The sequence below is a fragment of the Styela clava genome, chromosome 4 (genome assembly GCF_964204865.1).
Source record: "Styela clava chromosome 4, kaStyClav1.hap1.2, whole genome shotgun sequence".
Classification (NCBI taxonomy): Eukaryota; Metazoa; Chordata; class Ascidiacea; order Stolidobranchia; family Styelidae; genus Styela; species Styela clava.
This window is the reverse complement of record NC_135253.1, coordinates 21,560,879-21,585,737: the sequence shown is the minus strand read 5'-3', so window position 1 is coordinate 21,585,737 and position 24,859 is coordinate 21,560,879. Positions and strand designations below refer to the sequence as shown.

Sequence of the window (24,859 nt, the reverse complement as noted above, 5' to 3'; positions counted from 1 at the left end):
ACTTACAGTTTGGCTACTAATATAGTAATACAGTAATAGTCTTGCTAATTTTTATCTAATCCAGTAATTTATCGCAGCTTTTTGGGGTCTAATTTTTTATTATTGCACCTAAACTAAAGCTCCTCGGAAGGCATAATGACAATTCAATCGGTTGATTAACTAATTTTTGAATACACAACAGAAAACTGACAAATTTGGCATCCTCAAAAAATTATTAATTTGGTGTGGCAAAAGAATTTATTCATTTTTATTTGTTTGTATATTTTCCTTCCTTTTTACTTTCAAGTCTCGCTTTTTTCGCTTCCGACAGTATCATGTCTCGATGATTGTATATGTGTGTGTGTGCGTGCGTGCGTGCCTTAATTAGTTTTTTTTTTACTTTTGGGTGAGCGAACACGTACTACTTCTTTTATCAATACCTTTCCATCTAAAATCTGTACGTTTCAAACCTTACTCGAGGTTTTGTTCGCTTTCCCGATTCTATAATCAGTTACTTTTACTTTTGTTTTTATCTATTTTTTTATCGTCTATTGCTGATTATGGAGTCGAAATAAACTTATACTTATACTAACACACTCAAACAAAGCAATGTTTACAACCATGCTTGAATATCTTTCCAACATAAGACATGTAAGAAGAGTCCCAAAGTCTGTGAACCGCAAAGATACACTATCTCTGTTAATATGTTTATTTCATTTTTTAGAATATCTATAAATCTAAGTTTTATGAATTTAATTATGTGTTGATCTGTCTACAGATTTATGGCTGCATGGACATGGTGGCTACAGATTTAGCATGTTGGCCTTGCAGCCTTGAGAAATAAGAAAAAATTATTTGTTATATTTTCTGTCGGTATGAAAAAATAAGTCATAGAACTGAATATATTTCATGGATTTGCCAAGGAATTTATCATCCAGTACACCTAAATCATTATGCAATATTAACAACAAAATGCCTCCTTCAAAAAGAAGAGCCTTCGAGTCTCCTTTGTCAAGTTATACTGGCGTTGTACCGATCACACCCATGCCAGATTTTAATGAGATGAACACACCTGAAATTCAACGGCGTGCAGAGAAGTTTGGAATTAAAAAACGTTTGGCAAAAACTAAATTAAGAACTAAGTTGAAAGAAGCGTACCTTTACACTCATCAAATCTATTCACCTACTGAAAATACGGTTAATCAAAAAACTGGTAATTGTGATGGTAGTTCCACACCAATAAGTTCAAAGTCAAGAGCTCAAAATGAATATATTATTCCTATCATAAACAAATTTGCGAAAACCCAAGCAAATGGCAAATCGTCTGCCAGTGATTCTGTAATAGTATTAGATGAAAGTGGTGACTTAGAAATGGGGAATATAAATCATGATCTTGGCGACGATGGTGAAAATTCCATATTGCATTGTATTTCTTCTAGTCCTTCCATCAGTATCCCACTTCCAAGTCCAGTGGTTAACGAAAAGTTTAATAATTCTGTTGCAAATTCTTCAAACGACTTTACAAATAACATTGAAGCTGGCCAAATTGGTAAAAGCGATAGAACAAGTTTTGATTTAGCGACAAATGAAAATTTTAATGACAGTCGTACTGACTTTCCTAATATCGGAAATGATTCTTATGATTTAAACTTGTCTGGAGTTGTGCAGATGGGGCATGATTTTCCACATGAAGATTCTGGCTGTAATTTAAAGAAGAAATCAAACGACAATTTTAGTGACTTTGCAAGCAGTTCTCAATTGCAAGAAAATTATGTTGTTTCTCCATTGAAATACACACCGATAAAAAACAGTGTTCCCTCTGAACCATGTGCAATTATTTCATTACTTGATTCCAGTAGAGAAAGTGAACATACAGAAAGTACTAGTATGCCTGTGATTGACAGAATAAAGTGCAATGAAGTGGAAAATATCACAGACAGAAAAAGTTTTCCTTTTGCTCTACGGCATAATAACATAAATAAAGCAGAAATTCTGGCCAATGATTCTAATGATGTATCTACATTGGATGATAACGCTGATGCCAGTGGAGTAATGTGTTATACTGATGGAAATTCACAAACAAACTTTGACCTTAAAGTGAATGCAAAAGGTAAATCACCTCATGTTTTCCTATTTTGTATGGATCATTAAAAATGTAGTCAATTTTAAATTTCAACTAATTTTTTGGGGTATAGTTTCGTTTGTTGTTGTGTTTGTGTTGGGTGTAGTGTAGTTTCGTACCTCAAGTACTTTAGTATAACGATTTATGTCGATCCTAACTCATACCTGACTACGCCATCCAAAACATATGTCACTTAGCTGTCACAATTACGTCATAGAGCTTGCCAAAGTGTTCCTACGCCTTGCCATGCAGGATGATCAGATTTGCTTATTTCTTATGCTTAGCATGATTTTCGAGTCAAAATGGCGTTCTTGGTGTCACATTGGACTCTCATTCAAACATTTTCAATGATTTTTCATCAGATTCAAACAGCAATCTCATCATAGATGTCAACAGGGATGAAGTCATTTCTCTTCCAAGTGATGAAAGTGTAACTGAACGTGATAATGCAATGCCTGATGAGAACCATGAGCTGGATGCATATACAAGCCGAGGTTTGAGATAGAATAGGGAGTTTTATGTTCTATATATACATTCAGCCAGAATTTTCAAAAGAAAGGGTTTCAAAATTAGAAATTCGTGATGGCTTTTAAAATAGTCTCACTCGCAGCGTTTATGCTGTTCGCTAGAAGAGTCATCTTTTCAGAAACAATTTTTCTGTTGCTTGAAATTTTCAATCAATGTTTATTCTTGTTTTTTTGTGCGGCATCCTTATATGTTTCTCGGTCCAGGCCAGAAATGTGGGTTTTCAAGAACAATCAATTTTAATAGGTGGGTAATAGGTTTTTAATAGGTTTGTCCACTGCTTGAGTAGCAAGAGTAAAGATAACTATTCTGGGCTATACAACACTCTAATGTTATTTTAGATTCACCAAATTCTTCGATGAAACATGAAGATTCTGACTCTCAGGAAGACGTTGGAAGTGATCACGATGAATTGCATCGATCATTATTTCAATCATTTCACAATGAATTGTCTTCTGAGAGCGAAGAAGAAGAAGAATGTATGAGCTTGATGCAGAGAATTATGAAAAAGAACCAGCCTGAGAATCCATATCTTGGGAATTCGGAGATAACTGGAGACAAGGATTTTATTCATCAGTCACCTATGCCACTACAACAAAATAGTTCTGTTGATTCAGGAACTTTGCCTGAATCGATGATAAAAACAAAAGACTCAATGAATACGAATGTTTCATGTTCTTTTGATTATCCAAGGCAGAAAGAATTTGATAAGATGGATGAGAATTTGTCAACGAAAACATCGAAACCTAAAAAAGTTGACTTTGTCAGTACGAAGACTGGAAAAATATTGTCTGAAAAGCAACCAAAACCTGGCAAAAAGATTAAACTTACTGAAGAAGAAAGAACTTCAGCGATATTAAAAGCAATTCGCTCGAATAAAGAAATCTATACTTCAATATTGCAATATACACCTGTGTATTTAAGCCAGTTTAAACAACTGATGGTGGAAAATAACATTAAAGTGAAATCATCCGATTTGTATGATTTTCTTGATAGTCGTGGAATTACTTTTTCTACTGCGGATGAGAATAAAACTAAGGCTGTAAGGATTCCTAAAAAGAAGAAAAAGGCTTGATTTAGCATGTTGATATTTATCCTGGAAAAAGGAAATTCAATATGATCGGAGTCTGTGTAAGTTTTGTTTTAGGTTGCCACGCCCACAGACTTTTATTATATGGGGACGTTAACAAATCTTTACGTTTTCTCGCTCACTCGATTTGACGGCATTCTTTTTGCGCTTGTCCTGTGCGGTCAAGTGTAACTTTTTGTGTAACACTTACATGACTGCCAGTCTAGGTGGGAAAAAATTTTGGGCCCCTGGCCGGTAAACGATCAGTGGTTATATAGATCACCTTTAGCCCACAAGTATTTCTCTCAGATTCCAATATCTGCTATGCCTCGTATCCTCGTTAATATAGAATTTTTATGAAATGTAATATAATTAGTACATGGCTCTGTACTAGAGCTGCTGATACATAAGGAGTTATTACAGTTTTAAAGCGACAGAATCTTTCAAGTTTGGCTCGATTTATTACACACTGTATAACAGTGGTTCTCAAACTTTTTAGGTCGCGCCTCATTACTTATCGATCTTGATCGTTAAGCATGTGCATGCAGGCGGAATCTGCTCCAAATTTTGCATGTGAATTCATCATATCCCGGACCAGAAGCCTATTGATTTTGGATGAATTATGTTGTATAATTAGCGAGTTATTAATTAATTAATGATGGGACACACAGTGTCACTATGAAGTAAGAGCGGGTGAATCGAAACCACAGTTTCTGTTTTTGTAAATCCCCTAACTTTCGATTGAAAAGTCTTCGGCCTCCGACCGATATTCTCGTTTTTAGAATTTGTCAAATCTTGCTCCCACCTTCAAAAATAACTAGCTAACAATAAGCTACAAATGACAGATAGTAAAGTAAAGTATGTTTTATTGGAAAAACACGCTGAAAATATGTGGATTGAACTTAAATTATGAACTAAATGAAAACTTTTCAAATGTAAATAACTAAATATCCAAAATAAGGTGAGAAAGATCAAATCTAACAAATATTTTTATTTTTAATTAGCTTCATGACCCCTCAAAAAACTGTCTACGCCCCCTTGAGAACCACTGCTGTATAAGGTAGTGGTCATGTTTTTTGAACCAGAGATGTCTAACCTGCGAGGCTGAGATCGTTGTGTTGAACGCCCAATAGGACACAAATGCACTATTATAAATGAATGCTTGTTTGGAGCCTGATTCAGAACATATTTCCTTTTGTTGGTCCAGACCCTTTGGTCTGTCTATGTCTCTATGATGATAACATTCCACTTTATATATTTTTAAATTGGACTTGTACTTTAATAAACATTATCAGTATTTTTACAGGTCCTAGTTTGCTAAGCGCTTGTAATAAATTATTTTAGAAGTTTGTTGTATGTGCATTGCCAATGCCGTTGATTAATTTCTTTATGAGATGCTTTTTTTGCCTTTCACATAAACAAGAGCCACTGATATATAAGGAGATGCTATTTTTAAGAAGCCAATTCATTTCTCCTAGGTGAGGGGGTGGTCATGAGATATTATGAACTTCTTATCCTTGTCCAACACTTTAAACCAGGGGTGTGCAACCTTCAATACAGTAGTTGCAGGCACAAAAATTTTAGTTGTTGATCATATGACATGCGTTGTTCGCTTCGCACAAGCTAGCTGTTAGGGCATTGTTACATCAAAGGCATGGATAATGAATTGGATTCAGGTATAGACTTTGCAGCGCAAAGGGATTGGAATTACTCGCTCGTACCAAATTAAAAACTCGTTTTGTGGGCCATATATCATCCAAAATTGGCACTTCTCTGCGGACTGCACAACTTTTTCTTGTGGGCGCATTTGGCCCGCAGGTTGCACACCCATGCTTTAAACCAGCGGTGTGCAAACTGTGGCCCGTACGCCAAATGCGGCCCGCAAGGTAATATTGTTCCGCCCGCGGAGAAGTGCCAATTTTGAATGGTGCGCCCGCGAAACAAGTTTTTAGTTTGATTATTTTGGCACGTGCGAGCAATTAAAATCACTTTGCGTGGCAAAGCTTGTACCAGTACCCGATTGCCACAGCCATATTACCAAAACTAGCAAAAACAATTTTTGTGCCTGAAACTACTATAAATTATATCTTAAATAAAAGTGCGGCCCGTGGCTTCACCCAAATACTTGGATCTGGCCCTCCTGAAATAAAGGTTGCACACCCCTGCTTTAAACCACCAGAACATCATGTCCATAATGCTTGTGATGTATTGTAGCCAAAAAAGAATCTCTCTTTTTAAATGCATGTTTGGAGTATTTTTATTTTGTCAATCTGGACTGTTGAAGGTTTTCGGTAATATTGCCTGACTTCATTTACTTTAACAATTGCACTAATACTCTACTCTTATCAATATTTTTACAGGTTTTAGGTCGCTAGTTAATTGTAATTAAATATTGTTAAAATGGTTGATTTACTTCAGGTAGACAAAGTTCAATATGTTTGGAATGAAGAGACTGGAGAGAAGCTACCGTTATGTTACTTATATTTCTGCAAATATTGTCTCGATATTCGTTCTGCTGATAACCTGCACCACGAGGTCGATTCCCATTTCTGTTCTCAGTCACTGGATGGTGTACCGAGCACTGAAGCAGTTTTGAAGAAGAATAAATCTACTAATTGTTGGCAATGTCCTGCTTGTCCGCATACTTTATCCACAAGGGCTACTACACTGCTGATTCCAGACCCTGATGACCCTTCTAAGCAGTTGTCTAAGAAATCTTACTACCAGACTTGTTCGTTTTGTCGCTGGATATCCAGAGATGTCGGAATTGAAGATAAAATATCAGCAAGTGGGGGTTGGATTGAAAAAGAGCCTCCAAATTTAGGTAGAATCAATGAAGTAATGGATTATTATAAATATATTGCACAAAAAGAAGCCCAAGACAACAAAAATGCTAAAAAACGTGGATATAAAACTCTGACTATGCAGTTACAGCAACGTTACGGCAGCACAAAAACTGGCCGAAAACCCCATCCAGCAAGCCCGATGAATGCCGTCATGTCACGCATGAAAGAACAACAAGAACTAAAAGAAGTTAAAATCGTTCCTTCGTCAACATTTTCGATCCAAGATGTCGAACCCCTGTCAGAAGATACGTACTCCAAGCAAGTTGATTTCACAAAAGTTTCTTCAATTGAAAAACGGATAAGTCAGCCTGACCATCAACCAATCAGAGTTGAAGATTATTATCCCAAGCGATCTACTATGTTCATAAAGCGTTCGTTACGTTGCAAACAATGCGAGCATAATTTAATTAAACCTGAATATCATCCTTCGTCAATTAAATTCAAAATGCAGCTCGTTGCAATTCACTACATACCTGAGATTCGATTTCACTCTCAGCCAGAGTTGAAGCCAGGAGAGAGAGTTCGAGTAACTTTTGTTGTTATCAATCGTACTGACAACGCGTCTCATGTTACATTGACGCCATTGGTTGCTGAAAATTTGAATTATCCAATTGGAAACTCAAAATGTGATTTGCCACAACAAGAATTAGTAGTTGCACCATTTCAAGAAGCGGAATTCGATGCTGTCGAAGACCCAAACAAATCTAAAGATGATCCCGATGTCATAGCTTTCAGACAAGCAAACAAATTGGGATTTTATATTTGGTGCACACCTGATCCAGATTTGAAAGAAGGTAGGAATTATCTTTGATTCTTTGATGGGTAGGCGAGGCTAAACTGTTTTAAAAATAGTACGTCGATACATATCAGTGCTGATTGTAAAGGGATTTGTTCGGAGTGAATGGTGTGAAATAAGCATTGTATAAAAGAACTTCCTTTTTTTTATACTTTTTCATAAATAAGGATTGGGAAATATAATATAGAATTGTATTTAAGGTAATAAGATACAAAGATCGTTTTCTTAGAACTGTATGGTCACAAGCACAAACAAGGTGGTAATTTGACAATGTATGTTCATGCTTGTAAAATCTTTTGTTAATGGATAGGATTTACATATTTATCCCGGGGGAGGGGAAAGTCGATAAGACACATCAAACATACGGATAACCATGGCTTCTCGTCTGGTCACCATTCCATGTCGGATATGGGATTAGTTAGTTATTTGTTTTTGAAAGCAGTAACTGACCAGCAGTTACGTGAACCACCCTATGGTGGTGAAGAGTCCAGCAATCCTCTCGCACATAACTATCCCTGCATGGTATGTGAACCCACGCAGAGTAATCAAAGGTGCAGTGGCGAGCCCTACACTTAGCACTATGGGCCACACCACCACGACGCGTCAATGATATTTCGTCGGAAATAAACACTTATTCATGTCAAATAATATACAATTATTATTCGTTGCAGGTGATGATGTTTGGATTTCTTTCTCGATGAAGTACGATCATCATAGCAATGTTGCTTTTCTGCTTCAACAAGCAATTGATTCTTCTGCAGAGCCCGAAATCAACTGGCTTTGTCACAGAGTGTTTGTCAACTTGGGAAAGATTTAACGATTGTTTTATGCTTTATATTTGCATGGATGTACTAGTGTTTGATGTAATGTGATGGATGTTTCCTCGACCCGTGACACCAGAAAAATTTTCCCTCTACTTTACTATTACGAGTTTTGGACGCCTATTTTGCGAGTGTTTTGAAGAGTTATTAACACTTACAAACTGATACAAACGAGGCAATGTTTACAACCTTGCTCGAAAACCTCTTTAAATCAACTGCTGCAAAAAATTTCAATTGTTACGTCATTATTGACTTTTTGCTGATTGGTCATTGTTACGGCAATAAACAAGGAAGACGTCGCTTGGGGAAACATACATTGATATTGAGTACTCGTGAATATGATGCAGCTGAAGTTCCAACCAAAGTTTTGACAATAGAAGAGAACTTTATCAAATAATAGCGAAAACTCTTATGCTGGGGTGTTATGCTAACATATGATCTTTTATGGACCCCAATATATTTTTAATAATTCAAAAATAAACTAGCATATCTCTGGCTAATTAAAACTATAAATGTTTTTGTGAAATTGAGTAAGATTTTATGTTTAAATTCGGTCACCATTCCCCTCTCTCTATACATCATTATCACTCAACTGCCAAAACAAGGGCAATTCTAAAAACATTAATTAAGTTGCAAGGAAATTAAAAGCTTTAAAGTTTAAATTATTATTTGCTATGGTACTCATGAAAATCTGCTTTTTTGTATTTGTTACCTTTATTTTCATTCATTGCTATGATGAAGTTCGTCGGTATAGACCAGTGGTTCCCAAATAACGGGCCAATTATGGCATAGTGATTTAATATGGCCCACCGAACTTTATGTTTATTTCTTTGTGTGCTCCAGTCTCCAGATATCGCCAATTGTTACCCGATTATTACAATTCAAGCACGTGTGTATTAGTAACATTTCAATGGTACTCCTGAAGTATGCGCACCAAAATGTCGCATAACCTGAACCCTAACCCGGTACACAACCTGAGTTCAGGTTGTGCGCCATCTTGGTGCGCATACTTCAAGAGGTCCATTTCAATTTTACTAGTATCTTACTTGTATGTACCAGGATCGGCCCCTTGTGGGCGCTCCTGGCCCGAGAATATCCTGCTTCTAATTTTGGCCTTCGGTTAATCGACTTTGGGAACCACTGATATAGACATTCGAAACCTTGCTTAAAGTACACTTATTGCCTGTTACCAGATGTGCATGTTTCAATATTAATTTGCCTGTTCCAATAAATTTATATCATGTCTAATATTGTTGTTCTTTTATTTTAGAATTCAAATATCCTAGTTTTATAATAGTTACTTAGATAAAAATGTTATTCAGCTTGGAAACTAGAAAACAAAGGTTATTGACTACTGAATACTGAAATTAATGTGGCGTTGAGTCCAAATCCCTTTTATCCGGATTTTTAAATAGGCCTGGAGTTTTCAATGGGCCGGCATGCAGTAGGTCTCAAGGTAACGTCATCAATTTCCTTTTTTGGGCTGAAAATGGACCACAAAGAATAGGGGTTAAGAACCGTTCCAGACTGCCACAACTGTCAGTGATGGAATATCTGAATGAATGTTGAATCTGTCAACATTAGTATGATTGAATTCAGGGATGGCGAATCCTTTTCACCAATTGAGTCACATTATATTTTTATCACTGAAAAAGGTCACAGATTTGATTTTTTGGTCTCTAGGATCGGACCTCCTGTAGTATGCACACCAAGATGGCGCACAACCTGAACTCAGGTTGTGTACCAGCTTAGGGTTCAGGTTATGCGACATCTTGGTGCGCATACTTCAGGAGCACCCTAGGGTCAATGGGAAGCTCTTGTTGTTTCTTTGCAAAAGTCTTATAACCTAAATCGGTTTGTGTAGTATTAATCATAACTCAAGCAGTGCTTGTATCGGGTCACCGAAGAAAAATGGCGGCCCACTTTTGATTCGTATGTCATTGGTTTGCCATACCTGCTCCATACTAATAGGATATCAAGCATGGCACAAGATCAAAGCTTAATTGTCTAGACAAGATATTTTCTGTTGCCCTCTGGCTATGATCCTGCGATGTTGCACAACAGCAAATAGAACAGAGGATAGATTAAGGTAGTATGATAAATTTTCTCTAAATACAAAGAACTGGTGTTGGACCGTTTTACAACTGATGAAATTATTTTTGTTAAAACAGAATCATTACACAATTGCCTAGTGGGTAAAATGTCAAGACTTGGCGATGATGCCGTTACAGGTTAATATTTCAGTTTCGAATCCCATGCCCACTGCTTCACACAGGGTGTAATAAATCAGATAGGCAATGCTGGACTGAGAGATTCTAGTTCTTCCAAACTATAGCAGCTCCTTTTCCCAGCAGTGGCTACTTTTGCAGAGCCTTATTTGGAGTGTAAGGCATACTCATGAGTGAAAAACCAAAAAGAATGTACCAATACCACAGCATAATTGCTTCCAAGGGCAGAATAGATGTCATAATAATTATTTAAAACAAGACTTATACCCATTATATCAGAAAAAATTGAGTGTTGTGGATTCTGTCATTCCATGATTTGATCTTCTTCTGACGCATAAATCAATAAGAAACGAAAGCAGAATTGCCAACCCCTTGTTGCAGTGATAATATTCCGACCAATTTTATTTCAACGATTTTTTATAACAGAGTAGTTTGAATTATTCTAAATTCACTTGTCTTATTTACTGCTGTCTTACAGATAAAATGCTAAGGTTAATAGTCGGTCGATTGATTAATAATGGACATTGTCTTCATCTAATGACAACCAGAACGGCAAGAGGAATGTCAACTGGCATATCAGAATACAGGCAAGACGTACCTTTTATATATATTTATCCTGGCCACATTTTAGGGTGCTCCAGAAGTATGTGTACCAATATGGAGGATGTAACTAATTTTGTTCGCCTTATTAAATCAAGTTGTGTGTAGGGACTGATTACTATGGGTACTCGTAACAGAACTAAAATAAGGAAAATCGGAATAAAATTATGGCCTAACCTGGTACACATACTACGGGAGTAGCTATTTTAGAGATTTTTATGCACAATGGTGATCAAGGTAACTTGAATTGCAAATTTTTTTCTACACAGTAACTGAGAGTGCTGCATTTCCAATGAGCCATTACATGCATTCCTCCAGTATATGTAACTAAGGGTACTGCCGTAGTGTGTGTACCAGGTTAGGTTTAGGGCATAATTTTATTCAAATTTTCCTTATTTTAGTTCTATTACGAGTTTGGGGACTGTCTGCTTTAGCCATATGAATATCCCCCTTGCCCATAGGTTTCCGTCCCTTTACACAACTTGATGTAAAGTAGGCGAATGAAATTATTACCTCCATATTGTAAAGTGGTACACTTCTGGAGCATCTAACTTAGTACATAATGCCGAATATAAACATTTGTTTTCGTGTAGCTAGATATGAACATTTTGAAATAATCAAATAAAGCATTCCAGCATGCCAAGACACAAGTATATGTTAGATGAAAATACAGATCTTGAGGGACAGTTTTACATTGAACTCATGCTATATGTACTTGAATTTCATTAACTTTGTGTGAGCTAGGTCTAAAATATATTTTCAAAAAAAATAACATAGTTCCTGAGTGGTAAATTATTCACGGGCCAGACTTTTTAGTGGTTGGTCATGTCTTCAATTTGGAAAAAAGCAGGCCACTCCAAGTTAAGTCCCACGCCCCACCTCAAAATAGGTAGCAAACAATAAGCTACAAATAACAGATAGTATGTTTTACTCAAAAAAACATGTTTAAAGTGTACATAATAAAGAAATGTAAACAATAAAGAAATGTAAATATGCAAAATAGATCAAATCTAACAAATATTTTTAATCAGCTTCATGTCCTCTGAATACTTGTCCATGCCCGTGGGGCACGCCCTACCGTTTGAGAACCATTGTTTTAGTGTCTCCAATTCTCTTCATTTAAATCTGCTTTTTTCAGATATTTTCTTCCCATACAGACAAGATTACATGACAATGACTTTTATAATCATGTCAACAACTCAGTCTACTCTTTCTACATGGACACTCTCATTAATAATTATTTGCTATGGTGAGTTTTGTTTTTGATTATTACTTATCGATCTTAAGATCGGTAAGTATGTTGATAGGTATTTGTCTGTCTGTATGTCTGTTTGTTTGTCTGTTAGATGAACGCGATATCTCAAGAAGGCGAGGTTAAATCTGCTCCAAATTTTGCATGTGCATTCATCATATCTCGGACCAGAAGCCTATAGATTTTGGATGAATTATGTCGTACAATTAGCGAGTTATTAATTAATTAGTGATGGGACACGTGGTGTCACTATAGAGTCATGAATCGAAACCGTAGTTTTGATCGATAAGTCTTCGGTCTCCGGCTGATATTCTCGTTACTGTTTCAGTTGAATTTTCTGACCAGTACTCAAATATGGTTTTAGTTTTGACTTCATTCGCGATATATTTCTTACACAGCAAACGGACTGTCTGATGCAAAGATATAGTTCTGAAGGTCTTAGCATGCACACTTCGCTTTGAATGAAATGTCATTAGCCACTTAATAAACAATATATGGTTGTGCATAAGATGAAAATAAAATTCTGTCACAATATCCAGTGTTATATTGTTGTTCAGTAATGAAACTTATCACCAATGATACGCCAGGAACATCTTACACAATATATATGGTTGTGCATAAGATGATATATCCATTGTTATATTGTTGTAAATTTTTCATCAGGTATTGTGGATTTGACAACACAAAGTACAAAAGATTGATGGTGCACTCAAGTTTTGAATTCAAGTCAGTGAGAGTTCTATGTGTTTGTTTGATAAAAAATGTGATTTACCTTGATAAATTAATGTTTTTTTTTAGTTTTGAATATTTTAAATTTTGTGATACAGAAAAAATGATTATGAATAAAATTTTATACAAAAATTTTGAAGCTTCAGAAGTAGGTTCACCAAGATGACGCACAACCTGAACATAGTAATTGTACCAGGTTATGGTTCAGGTTGTGCGCCATCTTGGTGCGCATACTTCCGGAGCGCCAAAATTCTAAACAAGTGGGCGACAAAGTCTTTTTGAACATCTCTAATTATTCGTTGCTTCTATAATCTTTTCTAGGTTCAAGGTTTGTCAAAAAAATAATACAAACTTTTCCAATTTCAGATCTGAGATACAATACCCAGAAATCCTTCTTGGGGCATTCAAAGTGGACAAAATTGGCAAATCGAGCGTCTCATATAGATGTGCATTATACAGCCCCAAACTTGACTACACTCAGGCACTTCCAGATGGACATAAAGATCCATTTTTTGATCTTGGTATCGGGTTCCATGGGATTGTTGTCGATAAAAACTCTTTAATTTTTGATAACATTGTGAAGTATTATCACAGAGAACCATGTATGTTGGCCAACTTAGTCCATGTATTTGTTAAAAAAGAAGATAAAAGATTGAAAGAGATGCCAACTAGTGTAATGAGAGGGATGTCAAAATTATTGGTTGATCAAGCCAAACTTTAATGTTCAAAACTCATATATAGGGTGCTTAATCAACAATTCAACAATATTTCCTGGTGGTGCTGTTGTCTCAAAAATGTAATGTCCAACTTTGCCACAGTTTGAATAATTCAGTGCTTCAAACTTGTGAAATGGGTGTTCCCGAAGTATCTGCACCAAGATGGCGCACAAGCTGAACAGAGTATGTATACCGGGTTAGGGTTCGGGTTGGGCGCCATCTTGGTGCATATTTGAAGGTTCCAGAAATGTCATGTCTCACTTATAATATAGGGCGCACTCCAGAAGTATTTGCACCAAGATGGCGGACACCGGAAGGTAGTATGTGTACCAGGTTAGGGTTAGGCCATAATTTTATTCTAATTTTCCTTATTTTAGTTCTATTACGAGTTCAGGGACAAGCCAAGTGACTCCCCTATTAATTGTACCTGGAATTATAGCCAACCCCAACCTGGTACACATACTACGTTCTGGTGTTCGCAATCTTGATTCGCATACTACATGAGTACCTTAAATACTACTATTAGGTTCACAATAATAAGTATCAAATAATGGCAATTTTCCTAACTGAGTGTCTCTAAAATGTAGAATTCTCGTCTCTCTTTGCCACACTTGTCCCTAACCACACCCATCTTTGAACAAAAGTTATTGCTAACCACTGGAATACCAAGAGCTTTCCATCCACTCTGGAGTGAAGGTGACTCATCTATTAGAAAATTTACATGCAACTAACTACAGCAGCTGCTGATTTGTGGTTACAGAAGAAGAATTATACCAAGATTAAAACGTCAAACCTAATATGTGATATAACGATATTTTTATTAAATTAATACTTTTATATTATTTAGGTACAATGAATTTGCCAATCACTATGATAAGCTGATTTTATTAAAATTTGCCTCATTTTTCATATATAATAACTATCCGCCCAAATTTTTTAATGAAGATGATCACAATTATTTTTATATAATTTTTGAAATGAATTTTGTTGCAACAATGACCTGTTGTTGATATTTTCCCATTTTAATCCAGTATAGACGCCAAGATAGCAAAATGGATTTGTTGCAATGCTGATCTGTGGTGTATATTTTCCATTTTATTCACCATAAGGAAGAATACCAGAAGTTATTAATTTGATTGGAATTTTATATCAAATCCATTGGTTTCCAACCCTATTCGATATATTCCCCCCCATTGCCTTTTTTGGAACATTTTTATTCGTTCCTCACTATGCAGCAAAATTCCATTGTTGGTTCAATCTTCAGCGCTCCTGTAGTATGTGCACCCAGATGGCGCACAACCTGAACAAAGTATGTGTTCAGGTTGTGCGCCATCTTGGTGCACATACTACTGGGGCGCTCAATCTTCAATGGAACTTAAGCTAGTGATACCTGCAACTCACATTCTGACCTTTTCCCTGTTTGTGTAATTTATAATCCTCCATGATGAAAGTTCTTCTCTGGTTGGGAAACCTAGATTTATTGTATTAAAAGAAAATGTATTTCGAGAACTCTGATGTTCGGAATTATTGATTTTTGTGAAATTTTTTTATGAAGTCTGTTTTCAATATATCTCAACCAGGTTTGTTTATTTTTTTCAGTGTTCGTTTACGATTTTTTAATTTGTTGAATATGTAGTAGTACGAAGCATATAAATGGGTTTCACTTAATTTTAAAACATGACTTTATGAACATCCTTTATCTATGTAAAATTCCCTTTATTAGCTACCTCAACAGCAGTTTACTTTGATGAAAATTTTGTCCACTAATAGGTGGGAATTGACAAGTTTTGCAAAAAAACAATTTGATTGTTGCATTGCTTACTCAATTTATTACTGAAATATATTCGAAGATTTTTTCTCCATAACTTACAGTCTGTAATCGAATGATATTTGAATTTGGCCATCGGGTGAAAACAGACTCTGATGACAATGGTATCTTCACACAACCAAATCATTTACCGAAAATGTTTATTTATGTTTGTATATTTTAGTGTAGAGTACTTAAACCCTGAGTCCTAGTCTCATCACGAGTCTGAAGTCAGTTAGTTCAGTCCGAGTCATTTCTCTTAGTTGCTTAGTCGACTTAATTTATCTGAGTTTTCGATAAATGTTAACTCGACTCCCAAATTCAGTCAAAAGCCTCACATTGGGATAATGCGTGTTCGATTAAAAAATTCTATCTTCCAATCAATTGTTTAACATCATCAGATTACTGTTTCATTCATACTGTTCACTGTTCATTCATCTCATTGCTTAATATTTTTCTGTAATATTTTATATGCAGGGTACCCAAATAAATTACCCAATTTATATTAACAACAATTGTAAGTTTGAATAAATTTTATTGTATGATAAATGAGAACTAAAGGCACAATAAGAAAACTCTTAATAAACAAAAACAAAGATATTTTAAATTGTTATTATAAAATTGGGTGAAATGTTTTTGGATACCCTGTATGTGTGTATGTTGCAGTGTCGGATAAGTCCTTAATACCCAAATTCAAGGTCATCAGGGCCTCGAGTTTGAAGTAGAGTTAATTCTCACTGGTGGTTAGTTGAGCTTGAGTCACTTCATTTAGTTCCGAATCACTTTCAGTGGTTCGAAAACTTTTTTCAACATACTCGTCATAATTATGGAGATTACAAAAGGAATTGTCAAAACAGTTAACGTCTGGATTACCCCCTAAAATTGCCAAATTACCCCTTTGGCGGTATATCCTCTAATTTTGCAACCACTGACTTGAGTCTTTGATAAATGGTAACTCATGGCCCCAACACTATTATACTTCGTTAAATCAAATAAATTCTCTTTACGAATTTTAAACATGAATAGCTATCTGACCTAATCCACATTCTCAATCCATAATATGCATTTTTCTTTACACCGTTGTAGCTAATAAGTTTAGAATGTTTTCTTCGCTTAGGCAAACGTTATTTAAAGTCAAAAAGTGTGATTTAATATGGTCAAGATTGTCCAGTTCATCATCAACTGGGACTGCAATATCTGACTACAGGTGAGAGATTGTGTTTTATCATACAAGTTGGCCTTCAAGTAAAAGTGGACCGGTAAAAGATATGTTGTTTATATTGCATATTCATTTCAGATTTTTTCTTCCTATTCAGACTCGAGCGAACGACAATGATGCTTATTCTCACGTTAACAACACAATTTACAATTTATATGTCGACACAATTATTAATAATTACATAAATTGGTGAGTAGATATTTGAACTAAAAAAACTGTGGGTGCTCTTGTAGTACGTGCACCAAGATGGTGCACAACCTGAACATGGTATGTGTTCCGGGTTAGTGTTCAGGTTGTGCGCCATCTTGGTGCACATACTACGGGAGTGCCAAACTGTGAGTCTACTAGGGCTGGGAAATATAAAGAAGAATTAAGATTGTTGCATTACTGTTTAGGATAGGATTTACATATTTATCCCGGGGGAGAGAAAGACGATAACACGGCTTAACCATATAGCGAACCATGTCCGATCACCATTCCATGTCGGGTATGGGTTTAGTTAGTTATTTGTTTTCGGAGGCATTGACTTGATGGTGGAGGAAGCCGTAATCGACCAGCAGTTAGGTGAACCACCCTACGACGGCGAGGAATCCAGCAATCCTCTCACACAAAACCATCCCCGCATGGGATTCGCACCTGCAAAATCCACGCAGAGTAATCAGAAGTGCGGTGGCGAGCTTATACCTAACGCTTAGCACGATGAACCACACCGCCGTGCAATGTTATAGACATATGTATCAAAACAAAACATGGGAAGAATCTTAATTTTATTTTTATAAAACAGGTATGGATTTCCTAACCAGAAAGAAACAAACTGCAAAAGATTGGTTGCCCATGCAAGTTTTGATTACAAGTAAGTTTATTCTTTCGGTACTCCCGTAGTATGTGTACCAGGTTAGGGTTAGGCCATAATTTTATTCCGATTTTCCTTATTTTAGTTCTATTACGAGTTCAGGGAATGTCTGTGTTAGCCAGGTGAATACACCCCCTGCCCATAGGTTTTAGTCCCTTTACACAACTTCTGTGAACAAAATTGGTTACCTCCATATTGGTACACACACTTCTGGAGTGATGGTCTATTGTGAGTGAAGCCGGACCTTCTCCATGCTTTATTAGACTTGATTAAGTCGGCATTGCACATTTAAGATCTCGGGGTTCCACACGGCGACCATACCCACTACCTTTTCAATATTGATATAGATTTCATAATGCCAAGCCGGAGAGATTGCTTCTACCAGTGGTTTCTTTTTTCTTTCGTGGTCCATTTTCTTTGCATAAAAATCTTGTGGACCATTACATTTTTTATGCAAGTGAAAAACTACAAGAAAAGCAAAACTATGTTCACAAAAATGGGCATTTTCACCTGTATAGTTAGCATGAAAATTGCCCCTCAGTTGCAGAAAAGTGTATCATCATTCATTCATTCACCACAAAAATCAAAATTTAACTATAGTGACACAAATAAAACTGAAATATCAATATCTCTAGCAATTTTAAATACCTAGGTTTGTGGCCCACCTGAGAATGTTGTTGTGAACCAGCAGTGGGCCATGGCCCACTGGTTGAGGACCGGTGGCTTATACAAAGCCTTGTTTGGAGTAAAGGTGTGGAGATGCCTCATTAAAAATTATCATTGTAAACCATGGATATGATTTTTATATGAAAACCGAATATACAATGCTTATCTTGCACATAGTTGGCTGTGTATGGAAACCAGGGCTATAGGGTCAGGGAAAATTTACACCCGACCGAACTCTTCAGATTAACTTAATGGTTTTTCATTTCCTGTCAGAAATTTATACTTGATTACCACCATAAGCAGTCTGGAATTTCGGCTCCCTATTCTGAAAAATTGAAGTCCGACTCTTCGAGTTTAAAAATAAGACTGCTTTATCCAGTGGCGTAGCACCCCCCCCCCCCCCCGCGGTCGCGGGAGGGCCCACAGCGAACAGGGGCCCAAGCAGTTAGAATTAGGAAATTTAAGCCGCAAAACCAAAAGCTGTATTGCAAAACCAATAATGCACATCTTATAACGTTGATGTTAGTTCTGCTCAAATCGTTTTGTTACGTAACAATGCCAAGGAGTCGTCGATTTTCGGCGTCTTGTGGTTTGATCGCACCGGCAAAATCACGAAGGCTGTCAGAATGTCGAAAGCAAAACCTCTCAGTGGCGCACAGAAACACAGAAAAAGGGCAGAAGAGGAAGCACGTATGGAAAAAATTAAAGTAACCAAGATAAACGGCAAATTTTAGGTTACCATTGCCTTTTAATAGCGACATGTTAAGCTTTTTGACGAAATAAAAAAAGGGTTGTTTTAGCTTATGTCGGTATGTTAGTCGTTGCTTATGTCCAAGAATTTTTAGGGTCATTCCCACGAAATATTTTTGCGGGGGGGGGGCCCACGAGAATCTTGCTACGCCACTGGCTTTATCCCATAAAACATGTCAAACTCATAATTGTTTCTTCAGGTCTTCAGCCGTCTATCCAGAAATACTCCTGGGAGCGCTGAGAGTGGACAGGATAGGACGATCTAGTGTGCAATATGGATCAGCTGTTTTTACTCCAAAAAAGCAGTATTTAACTTATCTGGGTGACGCTTCACAAGACCCTCTGATGGAAATCGGAATAGGGGTTCAAGGGCTCATCACCAATAGCGACGATAGTGATGTAATAATGAAGTTAATGATGCATTACAATCCTAATCCTTGTCTTCTTTCTAAATACGTTCATGTGTTTGTTGATGGCGCTGATGGTAAACCAGTGCAAAAGCTGCCAACTAATATACAGACAGGGATGGAAAAGATATCTCTCTAACCCTATCGTATTTACTAACATCACCCGAATCATTACTAAATGATAGCTAGCGCACTGCAAGTTACTAAACAAAAGATCGGTGATTTCCATACACCCCTAAAAAATCCCCCCCCCCCATCCCATATTTTAATCTCTAACTTGGTTATAATTATATGTAAATATTCAGTAAGTAGCATATATTCCAGTGCAGATGATCAGTAGAATATATAACACATTTTAAAAGTGTAAAATAGTTTTCTCACTGATAGCAAAATATCTACCACCGCCTCAATTTGACCACACCACTAAAATGAAAAGCTTGGGAGCACACTACACAAGAAATGTGGATGAATCGCCATACCGCCGATCAATTCGAATCGTGTCATCTCTCATAAGATAATTAAACTGGGGAATCAAACCTATAGGATTGGATTTACACATTCATCCCCGGGGAGAGGAAAACCGATAAGGCGGCTTAATCATATGGCGAACTAAGGCCTCTCGTCCGGTTACCAGTCCATGTCGGGTATGGGATTAGTTAGCCAGCGTGATTCGTACGAGAAGCTATGGTTCGCCATATAGAATATATAGTGTTATCGACTTTCCTTACATGCTCATCTCAATTTAACATTGATACGGACTCAATTTCAGTCCCATGTAATTTTAATGTAATTTAATTAATGTTAACATGCACAGCTGTACATTCTATTGCGATATCAATATACTTCATTCATTTTTTATACATCATTCTTTAATTTGTTTTATAATTATATGCAATTTCTTATAAAATCAAGCTTATAATGCGTTAATTCTGCTATATTTTTCCTATAAAATTGCCAAAATAGAATTTAATTAAAGCAACATATTTCGTTTTTAGGCTATCAAGGCCATCGAGTGAAAATATCAGGTTGTAGTGTTAAAATATGTACAACAATTAACGGTCAATAGGGAATTGTGGCTGTGAGACGTGGGTTACCCGATAAACCACGGCGACAAATTTTCTCTGTAGGTTGTGGTGAGCTTATTCACGCCTTTTTATCCGAATAAGGACCTGTCCACTGATATCTGACATTTTCGGAAGGACCAAAAACTTTCTTATTCTGCGTTGCGAACTCATTGATTACACCCAAGGTTAGGGATGGGCAATATAGAATAATTCACTATTCTAGAATAGTTGAATCGAATCCAGAATACCGAATCCTATTCTATTTTCATTCTTATTCAAATAGTGGGAATTTCTACATTGCTCGATTGTAAATGTATTACCGGTGATATAAATGTATTTTCATTTGGAAATGTCCTGGATGTAAATGTCATTGGATTTTATTTGATACTAAACAGGCATATCCCAGGACAATAAAATTTACGAATATTACAATATATTTTGCCTTCAATTGTTCCAAATGTATGTAATCCCTAAACACCGATATGCTAAATTAAGACACGCTTTACACACTTTAATAGTAAGCGGTTAAATACAAAAATATATATGAACGGCGTTAAAATCATTTTTATTATTATTAATGTTAGTCTGCCCAGCGTACTAAAACTGACCCGCTGAGAATTAATTAGATTCACGACCAGCGTGTGGCCACTGCAACCTATGCGGCCGTTGTAAAATATTAAATTTAACCACTATCAATTGAAATCAACTTTTTATTCTGTGCGAGCAAGACTCGTAAAACCAAGTTCCCGTAAACGCGATTTCGTACTTAGGTATTAGGTAATAACATCTAAAGAAGAATTCATTTTCTATGATTATCGTTACATATCATTATCTACCCAGACTTGGCCCTACTCAAACTCAATGCGTCACTATCTTCGCCAGATGCGGCAACTTTTTTTTTAATTTATCGGCGACTAAAATACTACAGACACTCGATCAAACGTGCGTCTATCTTGAACGATAAAAACGGACCGAAAAATATGTAATCTTTTGAGAGTAAAGTTTAAATGTGCGTTTCGCATTTTGCGATATAACTTTGTATTTCGGAAAATGGTATAATAAAATTATTCGTAAATAATATTTGATCTAAATTAATCGCAACTAACATTTAACACCTTGCTTCTGGTTTACAAGCTTTACATGCATCGTTTTTTGAAAAACTCGCAGGTCACAAAAATCATTTAATATAAATCGAAGCAAGGCACGTCTGTAAAAATCGTTGCAGTCAGTTTATCGGAATGTTACGAGTCGGCACAAATAATTATTATTATACGCTAACTAGATAGTAAAGCGGAAATGCAAAAATGGTGCGGAAATGCAAAAATGGTGCAATAACGCCTCTTCGCCGTGATGTGTGCATCACCGTTGTCTTGTTATGAATACGCCGGGTGAGATTACCGTTATTTGATGTTTACCGATTTTGCGGGTTCTTTACGAGAAAACCCAAGTATAATTAAACGAGAGAGATTTTCACGCAAGAGAAATCGCTCATCTTTGATTAATAAATTAGAAACAGGAAATACAAAATTGACGCCGAAGAGGCGGAAACCGAATTCTGTTATCGGATCCTTATGGATTCGAATCCTCCGGAATTGGTGTTCTATATTGCCCACGCCTACCCGAGATGAAAAGTACACGATGTTAGCGGTGTGGTGCATCGCGCTAAGCGTTAGGAATAAGCTCGCCACCGCACCTCCGATTACCCTACGTGGGTTCGAATTTCATGCGGGAATAAATATGTGCAGGAGGATTGCTGGGCACGTAACCGCTGGACAGTTATGACTTCCTCCACCATCAAGTTCATGCATCTGAAAACAAATAACTGACTAACTAATCCTACACTTGACATGGACTGGTAACTAGACATTAGGCCGTGGTTCGCTATATGATTAGAGGTGCTCCCGAAGTATGCGAACCAAGATGGCGGACATCGGAACGTAACATGGGTAACAGGTTAGGGTTAGGCAATCATTTTTTTCCAATTTTCCTTATTTTAGTCCTATTATCAGTTCGAAGACTAGCCAAGAGCCTCCCGTAGTATTTATACCTAAAATTATGGCCTAACCCTAACCTAGTACACATGTTACATTCTGATGTCCGCCATCTTGGTTCGCATACTTCGGGAGCCCCGGATTAGACCGTATTATCGACTTTCGTCTCCCCTAGGATGATAAGTAGACCCTACCCTAGTAACGGCTAACGCTTTGATCGCTAGGCCACAAAAACGATAACTTGGGAGGAATTTACCATATTCGTCCCAGGATAGAAACCATACGTTCCGATGTGTTCACGTGACCTCATCGGCTTTTCTAAAATCTATATGAAAGTCTAGCCCAGCGGTTCTCAACCGGGGGCCCTCGACCCCCTAAGGGGGGCCACATAGGAGTTGGAGGGGGGCCACAAGGATGGGCTGAAATCTGAATTTACTTTTCACTTTAAAAGAAATTTTTCCTAGTTTGCTGCTCAACAAGGTTATTTCGCAGGGTGTTTTCGCTCTCTTTTGTGCAAATTGTTTTAACATAATGGGATTTGGAATCTATCAATGAAAATAACCCTATTAATACCTCTGGAATATTAAAGTGGGGGCCATGAGTGCTAAAAGCCTCCGAAAGGGGGCCACAAGTCATAAAAGGTTGAGAACCACTGTTCTAGCCCCCCACTAAATTTTTAATGGCTATTGGGAAGGTAGATAATGATAAGGAATTAATCGGTAGATAGTCTTTTTGGCATTTTGGGTGTTGTTGATAAACAGCTTTGGTTCCCCGCGGCTTCTCTTCGTCAGTAAATCGGTGTGCTTATTCTTTTCTCGTAATTTTGAATTAGTTCATATTCACTGACTGGAAAAAATAAACTTGGCTATTGCTATTCTTCGTCAATTGTGATTAATGCAATCATGTTTATCTATATAATGTATTAATTTTTACTTTTAAAACGTGAAAATGACATGTCTAATGTTGAAATATATAAAGCAGGGGTTATCAGCCAGGGCTAAATTTGCAGTTTGAAATTTGCAATCCATAAACAGCAGAACAAAGATTGAAAACACCTGATATACAATCTACCGCCAATAAAATCTATTTCAGAATCTGCCATCTCATGGGAATTCAATCTGCAATCTTGAGTAAGTTATGGTGACTTCATTTTGATGTTGTCCGGATGACAGCATTCTAACTGCTGAGTGGTTATCGGTAAGGTTGTAAACGTGGCAACCATTATCTTGTTTCGGTCCATGGTGGGTCGCAATTAAATTATCATTGAATTGCATATGGCTTCCGCTCAGCACGAACAGTTTATCATATAATGTGTTCCCATTTTCTTTAAGCAGTTCGTAATCAATGGTGTTCCCTTCGTCTTTATCAGTGCGACTCATGGAATACCCATCAAAATTTCCATTTTGACTCAATGATCCTTCGTTCGGCACTTTGCTCATGCTATTGATCGATCTTTCGTTTTGTGTATCCGCAGTAACTCCAATATTCAAGGAACTGAGCGTAACTCGTGAAGGGTAAAAGACAGAAAATGTGCAGTTTCGCATTTCATTCCCGGCATAGCGCATTATATATTGTCCATATGCAGAAGGTGAGATAGCATTACAAGGTGAATCAGTTTTGACCTTGTCAAATTTCAAGGTCAAACGTTTACCGACCTCCAACCACAATTGTACGAGAGCAAAATTCTGCGATGTTTTCATGGTTAAACTTTGTAAACTTTCACCATCGTTGCAAGCTTGTGCCAGCCTCTCATGCATCATTTTCTCGTGGTCATATTCGCTGGGCATGACTTGGCCACCACTCAACCACCCATCAAAAACTTCAACGAATTCTCCACCCAAACAATCGACTTCGAGATCTGTGATTGTTACTATAATTATTTCATCTGGGTCGGCAATCAGATACACCGCGCACATGTCGCTTTCGACTTCTGTCTGCTCAAAAGTCCAAAACCCAGGTGTCCTGATCATGTCTACACATTCCAAAAACCTTCTTGGCATGTTATCTTCAGTCGAATTTGATTCGATTACTCCATTTACAACACAAACGTTGATTAAAGCTAAAATCAGCAATGTAGCGCCAGGTAATTTGGTGATTGTCGTCATTTCAAAAACGCACGCAAAGCACCGTAGCAAAACTTAGAAAGATCTCAGAACCGAATTTTATCAAATCGATAATTCACGAATAAGTGCGACTTTCGTATTTCTTTCCAGAAAATACCAAGTTGCAACAAAGTGAGAAAATTTTGTAATAATAACACAATAGATAGGTATGAAATAACAACCACCGGATAATAGCACCGATCTTGATCGGGCGCAGATAATACAATGTGAAATACATTTAAATATTACATGATGTTATTAAAATTAAGGGTCGGCAATTTTGTTCCAAGAATTGTGAACACTGTCGTATTGCGTGC

At 36.9% G+C, this 24,859-nt stretch overlaps 5 protein-coding genes across 5 annotated transcripts; 4 read left to right on the top strand and 1 right to left on the bottom strand.

The window, feature by feature from the left end:
- The first annotated feature begins 683 nt into the window (after positions 1 to 683).
- Positions 684 to 6,055, top strand: LOC120325968 (uncharacterized). The gene is made up of 3 exons (XM_039392157.2): positions 684 to 2,089; positions 2,464 to 2,595; positions 2,968 to 6,055. The coding sequence occupies exons 1-3, from the start codon at positions 889 to 891 to the stop codon at positions 3,699 to 3,701; spliced, it is 2,067 nt and encodes a 688-aa protein (XP_039248091.2). The 5' UTR covers positions 684 to 888; the 3' UTR covers positions 3,702 to 6,055.
- On the top strand, positions 5,980 to 9,406 carry LOC120325969 (dynactin subunit 4-like). Its single transcript, XM_039392158.2, has 2 exons — positions 5,980 to 7,335; positions 8,009 to 9,406. Exons 1-2 carry the CDS (start codon positions 6,096 to 6,098, stop codon positions 8,152 to 8,154), a joined length of 1,386 nt encoding a protein of 461 aa, XP_039248092.2. The 5' UTR covers positions 5,980 to 6,095; the 3' UTR covers positions 8,155 to 9,406.
- A 670-nt stretch (positions 9,407 to 10,076) lies between these two features.
- LOC120326676 (uncharacterized) lies at positions 10,077 to 13,968 on the top strand. The gene is made up of 5 exons (XM_078111511.1): positions 10,077 to 10,247; positions 10,865 to 10,973; positions 12,125 to 12,235; positions 12,902 to 12,964; positions 13,334 to 13,968. The coding sequence occupies exons 2-5, from the start codon at positions 10,870 to 10,872 to the stop codon at positions 13,686 to 13,688; spliced, it is 633 nt and encodes a 210-aa protein (XP_077967637.1). The 5' UTR covers positions 10,077 to 10,247; positions 10,865 to 10,869; the 3' UTR covers positions 13,689 to 13,968.
- Positions 13,969 to 16,574: 2,606 nt separating this feature from the next.
- LOC120326705 (uncharacterized) lies at positions 16,575 to 20,364 on the top strand. Its single transcript, XM_039393042.2, has 4 exons — positions 16,575 to 16,697; positions 16,788 to 16,898; positions 17,494 to 17,562; positions 19,179 to 20,364. The coding sequence occupies exons 1-4, from the start codon at positions 16,591 to 16,593 to the stop codon at positions 19,522 to 19,524; spliced, it is 633 nt and encodes a 210-aa protein (XP_039248976.2). The 5' UTR covers positions 16,575 to 16,590; the 3' UTR covers positions 19,525 to 20,364.
- Positions 20,365 to 23,345: 2,981 nt separating this feature from the next.
- LOC120326704 (corticotropin-releasing factor-binding protein-like) lies at positions 23,346 to 24,780 on the bottom strand. The gene has a single exon (XM_039393041.2). It carries the CDS (start codon positions 24,543 to 24,545, stop codon positions 23,544 to 23,546), a length of 1,002 nt encoding a protein of 333 aa, XP_039248975.2. The 5' UTR covers positions 24,546 to 24,780; the 3' UTR covers positions 23,346 to 23,543.
- Positions 24,781 to 24,859: the final 79 nt, after the last annotated feature.

What these genes read in the sequence shown, in the direction of transcription:
- LOC120325968 (XM_039392157.2), top strand. Translation starts at nt 889, where the DNA reads ATGGATTTGCCAAGGAATTTATCATCCAGTACACCTAAATCATTATGC. An exon ending in CCTTAAAGTGAATGCAAAAG is followed by an intron (nt 2,090 to 2,463) that starts GTAAATCACCTC and finishes ATTTTTCATCAG; the next exon opens with ATTCAAACAGCAATCTCATC. An exon ending in GGATGCATATACAAGCCGAG is followed by an intron (nt 2,596 to 2,967) that starts GTTTGAGATAGA and finishes ATGTTATTTTAG; the next exon opens with ATTCACCAAATTCTTCGATG.
- LOC120325969 (XM_039392158.2), top strand. Translation starts at nt 6,096, where the DNA reads ATGGTTGATTTACTTCAGGTAGACAAAGTTCAATATGTTTGGAATGAA. An exon ending in TGATCCAGATTTGAAAGAAG is followed by an intron (nt 7,336 to 8,008) that starts GTAGGAATTATC and finishes TATTCGTTGCAG; the next exon opens with GTGATGATGTTTGGATTTCT.
- LOC120326676 (XM_078111511.1), top strand. Translation starts at nt 10,870, where the DNA reads ATGCTAAGGTTAATAGTCGGTCGATTGATTAATAATGGACATTGTCTT. An exon ending in ACTGGCATATCAGAATACAG is followed by an intron (nt 10,974 to 12,124) that starts GCAAGACGTACC and finishes TGCTTTTTTCAG; the next exon opens with ATATTTTCTTCCCATACAGA. An exon ending in CACTCAAGTTTTGAATTCAA is followed by an intron (nt 12,965 to 13,333) that starts GTCAGTGAGAGT and finishes TTCCAATTTCAG; the next exon opens with ATCTGAGATACAATACCCAG.
- LOC120326705 (XM_039393042.2), top strand. Translation starts at nt 16,591, where the DNA reads ATGTTTTCTTCGCTTAGGCAAACGTTATTTAAAGTCAAAAAGTGTGAT. An exon ending in ACTGCAATATCTGACTACAG is followed by an intron (nt 16,698 to 16,787) that starts GTGAGAGATTGT and finishes TATTCATTTCAG; the next exon opens with ATTTTTTCTTCCTATTCAGA. An exon ending in ATTAATAATTACATAAATTG is followed by an intron (nt 16,899 to 17,493) that starts GTGAGTAGATAT and finishes TTTATAAAACAG; the next exon opens with GTATGGATTTCCTAACCAGA.
- LOC120326704 (XM_039393041.2), bottom strand. Translation starts at nt 24,545, where the DNA reads ATGACGACAATCACCAAATTACCTGGCGCTACATTGCTGATTTTAGCT.